The sequence below is a fragment of the Nansenia antarctica genome (assembly GCF_963989245.1).
Source record: "Nansenia antarctica genome assembly, chromosome: 13".
Taxonomy (NCBI): domain Eukaryota; kingdom Metazoa; phylum Chordata; class Actinopteri; order Argentiniformes; family Microstomatidae; genus Nansenia; species Nansenia antarctica.
In genome coordinates, this window is record NC_137683.1 from 12,353,273 (window position 1) to 12,364,150 (window position 10,878).

Below are 10,878 nucleotides of genomic sequence, written 5' to 3' on the forward strand. Positions count from 1 at the left end.
CCCCCTCTGGGCCGGGATAGGTAACCGTGCCCGCGGGGCGGAGTACACACGAGCATTAGGGTGGGTCTTAGATGATTTCGTCATTTCAAAAAGTTTATGAATGGTGTGTGTCACACAGATAAGAGTGAGTAAACATGGTGTGAACGTGGACGAGTCAGGGCGAGGGACTGGCGAGGACAGTTTTCAGGATCGGGATCCGTTATGACCCCGTGTCCTCCCCACGCCACGAGTGTTTTGTAATTTTTGACAGATCCCTCCAACTCGAAACCCCCACGACGTGTAAGTGCGATCAGTTTAGCGGCTGGATAAATATTTGTACAGATGACCTGAACTTCGCGTAAGTCCCGTCATTGGCAGTACGTTCACGTGTTGCTTTCTCCGGATGTTATAAATATAAATACGTTTTGATTTAGTCTCATGTTGCATTGTAGCCTCTGTGCACTCCTACCCTATTATATTACAATACTGTCACAGTCCTGTCACTCCTGTTACCTTTTGACAATGGTGGCTTTGATCCTCACGGCTTAGTGGCTTAATGCCCTAGGAATTAAACAAGTCATGCGAATTCTTCCATCAGTTCTCGAGTTCCTCACATTCCTTTGGGACCAAGGCTATGATTGGAATAAGCTCTACAGGCCACATAATACAGTGTCAACATTAGACTTAGAAGCCTATGCTCACAAGCAGAGCTCAAATACTGTTTCCAGACTTGTAATCAAAGACTTATTCTAAACTTGGTGATAATTTTAGCTTGAGCAGGGGGCCTCCTCTTGCTTTGAAATTATGGAGAGAAGACCAGCTGATTCGCAATGTACCATGGAACAAGATCAAGCCTGGAATGAGCTGGCAGAGATGGATCCAGAATCTAAACCACACCTGATCCAACAGGTATGACATCTAACTCATATGAGACTGGTGAGTTTAGCTCTGGTTCTCCTCTCTCATTTTCATGTGGTTGCATGGTATCATGTCGTTACATGGTTTCATGTGGTTAGATGGTACAAGGGTTACCTCAAAGGTGTGTACTCTGGATTTTAAAAAGAGAGAAATATAACTGTGTTTTAGGTTAACATATTCCTCTCCTTCACATCACATTTTCAGAGGAAAACAACTCGAGAGAAATCCTCTACTTTGAGACTAGGGGGAAAACAACTTGAATAAAATAGATACGTTTGTCCCAGTTCCCCTGGTCTGTTGCTGTTATTCATTTCAATGTGACTCAGGATGTGGAGTGTTTATGCACTTCCCAGAGAATACCTGCTGTACCGTCAAATTAATGATTTTAAAAGTAGGATTTGAGAAAGGTTTGTGATTTATAAACTGTAACCATCAAACTGTGATTGATTTTGTATGTATTAAACATTCAAAACATTGTACTGTACAATTGAATATTTTGATGACAGTACAGATGACTCTGTAGAGTACAGAAAATTAAAGTGCTTGACACTCACAAATTGTTTATGGAAGGGTTATTCACTGAATACACATCAACTCAATATACAGTACAGTAGATCCAGATTCATCTCCACACAACACAGCCTCATCCTTAACAGACTGGCTAAACCAAACCAAGATCGGTTGTCAAGGACATAAAGTAACCACACTCTCCCCTCCCCTCTCTCTAAATTTAGGTAACTAAGGAGTCCGAAGGGCAGGAGGCGCAGATGTTAAAAGGGGGCAAACATCGACCCCTGTTGGCGTCGTACGCCATGGAGGAATTTGAGCTTCCCTCTTGTGTCTCCCTGGAGGAGATGCCCCTCTTCCCACAGTGGCACTTACCCCTCAGACTGACGGCCGTCTTGATGGCAGTGACCTTCCTGTACACGTTCGTGAGGGACGTCCTGCAGCCCTTCGTGTCTCAGGACAGGAGTGACTTTTACAAGATCCCCATCCTGGTGATGAACAAGACACTGCCCTGGACCTCCATCTCTCTGCTGGCTATGGTCTACATGCCCGGGGTACTGGCTGCTCTGTACCAGCTGCATAGAGGTACTGGACATGGGCTAGAATTCACCCAGATGAGACATGAGGAGACACATTTGAAATGCTTTATTTATGTCCACATACATGTACAATATCTAAAGGACATAAACACTATCAGTGCATTTTGACATTATGAAAACAGTCAGTTACAGTAGTGCTGAGCCAACAACCAGTTATGCCTACACACAGTATGTTATTCACACTAAATGATGATTACAGTGGATTTGACAGATACAGTATCGATACTATAAAACAGACCGCTCATCATGGGTACAAGAAGCACCGCCTTCTCCATATTGAGCGGCTACCAATAATAGCAGATACTGAGCAATACTTTGTTAACTGTTTGGCCCTTCTCTTAGATAGACCAGCCATTTGAAGGCCTCTAACAACAAACTTATGAACACACACACACACCTGTAAAATATGTATTTTGATGTTTACATTCAGGATTAGTTGTTTGATTGTACAAGGAGGTCAGGTAATACCATTATAATAACATTGGTCATGCTTGCTGAAAGCAACAATTTGAATATGGTTATTTTATTGTATAAGTATATATAGAAGTATATCTAGTAGAAAACCTCATAGGCACACATTTGTATCAAATCAGTGCAGTGAGCATGCACAGCTTGCATAAGCAGAAACTGGTTTTTTTAAGTTACGTGGAGAGAGATCCTATTTTTAGATGTTATGATTATGGTCTGTGAGGGAGGCTTCATTGTCTTGGCAGAAAGGCCTTCAAGCCATTGTGCGTGTCATGGTGTCGACACAAACACCCTAGTTAAACAAATGCTCCTATCTGACTTGACTTACCTCCCCTCTTTCTCCTCGTCTGACCCTTCACCTCACTCTACCCTCCCCCCCCCCCCTCGCCCTCCTCCCTCTGACCAGTCACAACTCATAAGGGTAATTGGAGCCTCACAGTATAAATTTAGATCTATGGTTTCCTCAGTGGAATTGTAGTGGTTCTAAAATACATCCCCCCTGTGAACGGCAGGATGCATTTAGAATTTTACTTTTGGTAGACTTGCGTGAACCTTTTGATGAATGAATGAATGAATGAATGAATGAATGAATGAATGAATGAATGAATGAATTAGGGATGTCATACAGAGAGACAGGATGTGACAGGGTGGTATGATATTTACTACGGATCACCTACGTATAGAATACAAACACTGAAGAACAGGGGCCTCATTTATAGAAAGTACTTTGGATCAAATTTGATCTTACCCGTGTCGTACGTAGAAAACCACGTCAAAGTAGTGATTTATAAAATGTCAACGTGAGTCAATTTGACCGTGGAAACGATCGTAGCTCTACGTCAGGTATTGACTTGACGTACACACATTACCTACTGGTTATGCGGAGTTAGTACAGGCATGTGAGCCGCACTCGAACAACACAGACGAGAAAATGAGTTGAATTCAAGATTTAAAGGGAACTGATGGTTGGATTTCAGTCTTCCTTTATATGCCATTAGGCTATTGTAGGGTGTAATCATTCTAAATTGAGGCGTGATAAAGGCGAGATTCAGCAGGATTCAGCAGGATTCCTCGGTATTTAGCATTATAAGCCCTAAGGTTATTTACGATCATATGGGTCCATATCAACATTTTGACATACACAATGGATCTGGATGGGCATAAAGAAAATCCTTTAAAAAACACCATAGCCCGCAGCGCAGAGCGCATAATATATTATGTCTAATTGAGTCAACTGGTACTATGCTTATCACCAAGTTCTCCCATACTGTGCGTATGGACTAGTATAGTATATCAACGGTAATCAAGTGCTTTATTTGACGAGCGCACTTGGTGATGGTAAGCACTCATAATACGAGTTGAGACAGGCGCGCGAGACCGCCACACACCACACATCTGCCATAACATACCTCCGTCCCACATGTATTTATCATCATATTTTTCTATATAAAACGGAGGTATGATATGGCAGATATATATGGTACATGGCAGTCCCACGCGCCCGTCCCGCTCCAGTTCTGCATCCAATTGAATGCGTGCAATGATTCAAGTAGATCTATAGACTCGTTTTCAAAGACAGGAAGCTCACCGAGTGGTCACTGGTGTCCGCACCCCGCTATGACAGGGCGTAAATACAAAGCTCATTCACCTGCGTTCAATTTCAAGTATATTTGGTATTTATAGAACGACAGACCGTCGGCTTACATCCGTTTAGAAAAATGTGCTTACGTGCAAGTCAAAGATGATGTTCAAGTACTTTTTTTATAAATGAGGCCCCAGGTGTTGGGTCAAATATAACACATGCATTTATTCCCAATTATTAACAGTCATGGTCACATGACCAACTAACACAAGTTAACATTACGTTATGTCTGACTCCAAAAGATATTTCATGGTTAATAATGATTGATAATGTTTTGCTCATCCTTGTGTGACAGACAATCGATTATATCGGATCCTAGATTCAGATAGGAATACCCAAAAATGCTATTTAACCATGCCCTCTAGTTAAGATAAATAGGCTTGCGAGGAGTTTACGCTCAGGCCAATAGCTGAAGCTGATGACTCACTCTACGTCTCTTTAACGATGCATGTGAATGTTATGCCATGCTGTATTAACAGAAGATGAGAATAGAATATCAACAAAATAACGAATTTAACAGTTTCAAAGCAACATATGACAATAAGTTTTAACCATACGGTAACGTGTGTCAAGGACACCACGGGGGACTGGTGGCCGTGGGCCTAACTCAGGGGAACTCAAAGAATATCTTGCTGTCCCTCTCCTTAACTATCATTCCCAACAGGACAAGGTGTGAGATACATTACAATCGCAAAGGAATGCGCGAGGGGGGGGGGGATTTCTTCAGACATAATTACAATCCGCAAAGGAATTGACAAATGGTGAGGGTGTGACTTCTTCAGGATGTCCGCTAGGCTCATTCAACTGTAATTAGTTAGTTAACACATTGAAATCAAGGACGGCGCCACCAAAATCCTTATACATACCCATAGTGAGAATTCTCTTAAGTCCCTCCCCAGGCATCCTCAACCACACTTGTAGTCTGACAGCGTGGAAGACATTTTTAAATGTGTAGGTTAATGTCACCAAAAATACTACGTATGGCCACTGTTCACATTCCCCCTCTGCTACAGGTACTAAATACAGCAGTTTCCCCAGCTGGCTGGAGAAGTGGATGTCTATGAGGAAACAGCTCGGCCTGCTGGCCTTCTTCCTGGCCTCACTCCATGCCATCTACAGCCTCTGCTACCCAATGAGACGCTCCTACAGATACAAGCTTCTCAACTGGGCGTACCAACAGGTAGGTTTCTAGACCAGGGGCCTCATTTATAGAAACTACTTTGGATCAAATGTGATCTTACCCGTGGTATACGTAGAAAACCCACGTCAAAGTAGTGATTTATACAATTTCAACGTGAGTCAATTTGACCGTGGAAACGATCGTAGCTCTACGTCAGGTCTTGACTTGACGTACGCACAATACCTACTGGTTATACAGAGTTATTACAGGCATGTGAGCCGCACTGCCTACTGTAATTCATGCGAAGTGAAAGTGGCTCGTAATAAAATTAACAATGTTGTTATCAGCCGAGAAAATGAGTTTAATTCAAGATTTAAAGGGAACTGATGTATATGATTGTATTTCAGTCTTCCTTTATATCCTCCCGGAGCTGTCAAGGCAACGCCATCTCCCCTTCAACATGCCTATATAGGAAGTACCTACGCAATTTTAAACAAGCACAGCCCGTTTTATAAATAATGCTTGTCCATTTAGAAAAATGTGCCTATGTGCAAGTTAAAGATGACGTTCAAGTACATTTTTATAAATGAGGCCCCAGGTGTAGGTTTGATGTGCAAAATTATCCATGTTCCCAGATAGTAGCCTACTGTAGGTGAAGCTAGACCAACGTGGTACATAGCGAGTGCTTAACTAATTTTGGTCTAGCCTTCCTGTCGTGTTCGTTTCTCCCCCCTTACTTTGGTGTTCCCGGTCAAATTTGACCACCCTGTTTTAACTGCTCTTATATTCACACAAAAACCATTGATCATCACCAAATTTTATTGAACACCCTTTTACGCTGTAAACAATGTCTCAGACTAGCGGTTTACAGTAGTAATAACTGCAGTGAAAATACAAAGAATAGACAGAAATTGTATTCCTCACCATTGTTTCAGCAGCTCCTGACCAAGCACATGATGTGAAAAAGTTATCACGTGATATTATGCCCCTTGACACCGGCTGTCATGTCCAACACAACGCATGCCCTGTTTTTTTCTGGCCTTCCAGTAACAGATTTCCCAGTGTAAACCTGCATATTCAAGGCCTAGCTGCTCCTGGCATCACATGCTGCCCAGATCTTGATCCCATACTTGCCTGGTTTTCTTGGGATGTACTGTTACGGACAGCGACCTCTGAAAGGGACCAGGTGCTCATCGACTGTCACGGCCTGGATTGTGCATCAGTGGTAGGTGCTCCACCCACTTGTCCCAAACGTTCCTGATGGCAGCCAGTTTGTCGTTTCGCCAGCGGAAATGTTATGTATCTCTGTCATCAAATGGGATAACTCGTGAGAGGACATGAAACTGTTGCAGGGACATAGTTGACCAGAATATAGGCCTCCCGGACTCCGCATCCCACAGACTTTTTGTAGCCTCATTGTTGGACCGATATGCTCCTGCTAGAATCAACATGTCCCATGTAGGCTTGGAGGTCTACCTGTTCCAATGCTTTCCATGTGTCTTTCCATGTGTCCGCAAACACACGCCTCCCCTCCAGGTTTGTCAGCTCCAGTATAATTTCCACAATGGACTCTTTTAAAAACGTTTAGAAACCATGGTAATTTGCTGGTAATCTATGGGAATTTGTAAATGATCCTAAATCAGCCAAAATGGACAGAATCAATCACCTGTCTTTTGTGCACTTTTGGCTGGTGTAATGACTGAAGTAATGTAAAGTAACTCCCAGGAATGCAACAGGGGCATGGAAGTCGCATTTTTCCGTTTTAACGAAGAGCTGGTTATCAAGAAGGCGCTGAAGAACTTGGTGGACGTGCTGGACATGAGTCTTCTCATCAGGGGAGAAGATGAGGATATCATCCAGGTAGACGAAGGCAAACCGATTCAGCATGTCTCGGAGAACGTCATTCACCAGAGCCTGGAACACAGCTGGAGCATTGGACCAAAAGGCATTACGAGATACTTGTAGTGACCACTAGGAGTGTTGATACCTGTCTTCAACTCACCCCCCCCCCCGCCCCTCCCTTATCCTTGCCAAGTGAAAAGCATTTCTAAGATCTAGTTCAGTAAAGTTCTTGACACCTTACAAAAGTTAAAATGCTGACAAGATAAGAGGGAGGGAGTACCTGTTCTTATTGGTGGAGTAGAGCTAGAGGAGTAGGGAGTAGCTGTTCTTATTGGTGGAGTAGAGCTAGAGGAGTAGGGAGTAGCTGTTCTTATTGGTGGAGTAGAGCTAGAGGAGTAGATGACCTGTTCTTATTGGTGGAGTAGAGCTAGAGGAGTAGATGCATACCTGTCAACCCTCCCGTTTTTCCCGGGATTCTCACGTATTTTACCTTTCTTTCCCGCTGTGCTCCCGTTTAAATATTTTCCCGTAAATCTCCCGTATTTTTAACCTATAATATAATATAATTTAACACTTAATTGTTAGACTCGTTATATCCATGTCGAGTTGACTTGTTTCCGCTCGTTTCTTGGGCTGCGTTCGTAATTTTGCTCTGAGAGCGCCGGAACGCACACTAGGTGCAACGTCATAAAGGGACCAAGTAATTTGATTGGAAAGAGGCATTCCATGAGTGGTGATCAGATTTCCAGAGCGTATTTACGAACGCAGCCTCGGTTATCCGTTTTGAAATGATCGCTGGTAGCATTGCGCCGCTCTTTTCCCATTGACATCATGGTGTCAAGTAATGTATAAATAAATGTGCTGAATTTATATGCCCTTTTGTGTTTTCATGTATATATATGCAGGGATGTTCAAAGTATTTTACTTTCAACCAGGTATCTGATTCTGATCACCTGTAGTCACTTACTTAATCATAGAACTAGTTAACCCTATTCTTGTTGCACTGAAGCAGGTGGTTGATTGACTGTGTCCCCTTGTCTAAATGTAAGGGGTCTCCTATGGTTGTCTAGTGGTGATGTTAGGACTGACTGTGTCTACCCTTGTCTAAATGTAAGAGGTATCCAATGGTTGTCTAGTGGTGATGTTAGGATTGACTGTGTGTCCCCTTGTCTAAATGTAAGGGGTCTCCTATGGTTGTCTAGTGGTGATGTTAGGATTGACTGTGTGTACAGTCTAAATGTAAGGGGTCTCCTATGGTTGGGGGGGAGGACGGCCCGGGGGCGTGCGGGGGATATCCCTTATTTTCCCTTATTTTGGGGGAAATATCCCTTATTTTCAAATCCCAATGTTGACAGGTATGAGTAGATGACCTGTTCTTATTGGTGGAGTAGAGCTAGAGGAGTAGATAACCTGTTCTTATTGGTGGAGTAGAGCTAGAGGAGTAGATAACCAAATCATCTGCAGCTGCAGGCGTCTTAACAGGAGGAGCGAGTAACACAGGCAGGATCCCCTCCCCTACTAGCGCCTCATACACGATGCGCCTCAACTCAGCCTTTACCACCGTCTCTGGTGCATCAATAGAGTATTGTTGAGCTATGACACACAAGTCTGCTTTACGGCACTGCTCCAACAATTCTAACGATGGAGCCTCAACAAACTCCCCCACTGTGGCTGCCGCCATCTCAATATTTTTCTCACAACAAAACTACCAAACCAAACACCACACCCACAATACAATTAATTAACAAAGCACATAAGCTCCCAGGAAATAAATATTATCCCGGACGAGCCCCCAATTTATGTTATGCTCTCCCTGAGATGTTCGCCACTAGGGAGGGAGAGTGCAACTTCCTGCCTATATCCACTCTGCTAGTAGATGTAAAAAACCTACCATGAGTGTGGTGCAAGCACTTATTGACAACTAGACCAAAATGGGTACCTTTTAAATAAAATGATTTATTGCCATAGTGAAAAGTATATTTACAAGTGCACAAATAATTACAACATTCATATACATCAACAATGAACAGGGGGGAAAATGAAATACCACAAAAACTACCGGGGATTAACAAAGGGTAGGACAAGGGAGGGAGAAGGACCATGCGAACGGTGTCACAAAATAACAAACACAGCCCTATTCTTCCCTACACCTCTACCTATATCACAAACTAACTAACCCGGAACCTAAACTACCTGCTACAGAATTATGGGGCGTGACACCCGCTCGCTTCTTACCTAATGTTTTTAGACAGTGGTTATCTATGTGATGTAGTGTATACCCCAGGGTATCTTACCTAGCCCTTCTCCCTTGGCGAGGAAAAGAGAAATGGACACAATACAAAACATACAAGTCTGTAACAAACACACAAACTAAATACACTGGAGAGGGATGCATAATGAGGGATAGGTGAAATTAATCTGGGTGGGGTAGACAGGCGGGAAGGTCAGAAAGTGAAGTATCTGAAATGAGACATGTGGTGAGTATAACAAAACAAAACAGGAAACAATGAATGAAAGACATGAACAGAGAAAAACATGAACTAAGGAGCAGAGAGAGACTGTGACAGTTTGGAATATGAAATACTTCTCCCAGTCTTATTTATTTACTCTGTGCTGCCCATCAATGTTCCAGTTCACAATCAACCACCGTTTACCATCTTTAAATGTGAATTTGATTCACGCCCATACTATTACCTGTTTTAAGAAAACCCATAGAATGTACAGTATGATACATATTGGATCACAGTATGTAATATTGTTTTAATAACACTAAACCACAAACCTATGTCTTTCATCAGGTTCAGCAGGACAGGGAGGACTCGTGGGTAGCAGATGACGTCTGGCGGATGGAGATCTATGTTTCCCTAGGCATCATGGGGCTGGGCGTGCTGGCCTTGGTGGCTGTGTCCTCTCTGCCTACCGTCAGTGACACCCTTAACTGGAGAGAGTTCCAGTATGTGCAGGTGACAGACCATGAGGGGGGATAGGGGTGTAACTACAGGCTGGGTTATTTAAATGATCTGCTTTTCAGTTATTCTGTCTGTCTCATTACCTGCATGACTGCCTTCCTGATGACTTATCTTTCATTTACTTTGTCTGCCTTGTAGAGACATCTGGGTTATGCTGCCCTGGTCCTCTGTACAGCCCATGCTCTGGTCTATGGCTGGAAGAAGTGGGTAGAGCCGAAGCACTACGTGTGGTACACCCCTCCCTCCTTTATCCTGGCGACCCTCCTCCCACTGACCATCCTATTGGTCAAGAGTGTGCTGCTGCTGCCCTGCCTGGACAAGAGGCTGAACCGGATTCGCCGAGGCTGGGAGAGGCAACACCCAAAGGGCAGGGCCGTGATTCAAAAGTGTTTGCTATGAATGTTCTATCTGTCTGAACCCGTAGACTACAGGATCTGAGGACTAATGACTCACTTACTACAAATGTAGTAATTTAATCAATTAAGGGAGTTTAAAAAAATATTTATGGTCATTGAATCTCAGTGAGAATCAGTGTTTGGTGACAGGCATCAATATTAATACTAGGGGCCACTGAGTTGGTCATTTTTTAGCAAATTAATATATATGTTACTTCATAGTTGTGGTGAAAGTCTGTGTTTTTCTGAGCAGATGCCTTTAGCATTCTCCTTTGAAGGATAAACCAAGGACTATCTGGTGGCAATGTTTGCCACTATTCAGGCTATTTGCTGTTGTAGTAGAAGTAGTAGTGTAGCTCACAGTAAGGTTATTTAATAACTGTCTGGCTACCCAGTAGATTCATACAGTACAATTATTTCTATGAATTAGGCCTATTTC

The 10,878-nt window shown here is 43.1% G+C and overlaps 1 protein-coding gene across 1 annotated transcript; it reads left to right on the forward strand.

The window, feature by feature from the left end:
• Positions 1-816: 816 nt before the first annotated feature.
• Positions 817-10,443, forward strand: LOC308169314 (STEAP family member 1B-like; the record flags this gene model as incomplete). Its single annotated transcript, XM_080544000.1, has 5 exons — positions 817-888; positions 1,632-1,989; positions 5,127-5,293; positions 9,874-10,038; positions 10,183-10,443. The coding sequence occupies 5 exons, from the start codon at positions 817-819 to the stop codon at positions 10,441-10,443; spliced, it is 1,023 nt and encodes a 340-aa protein (XP_080400126.1).
• Positions 10,444-10,878: the final 435 nt, after the last annotated feature.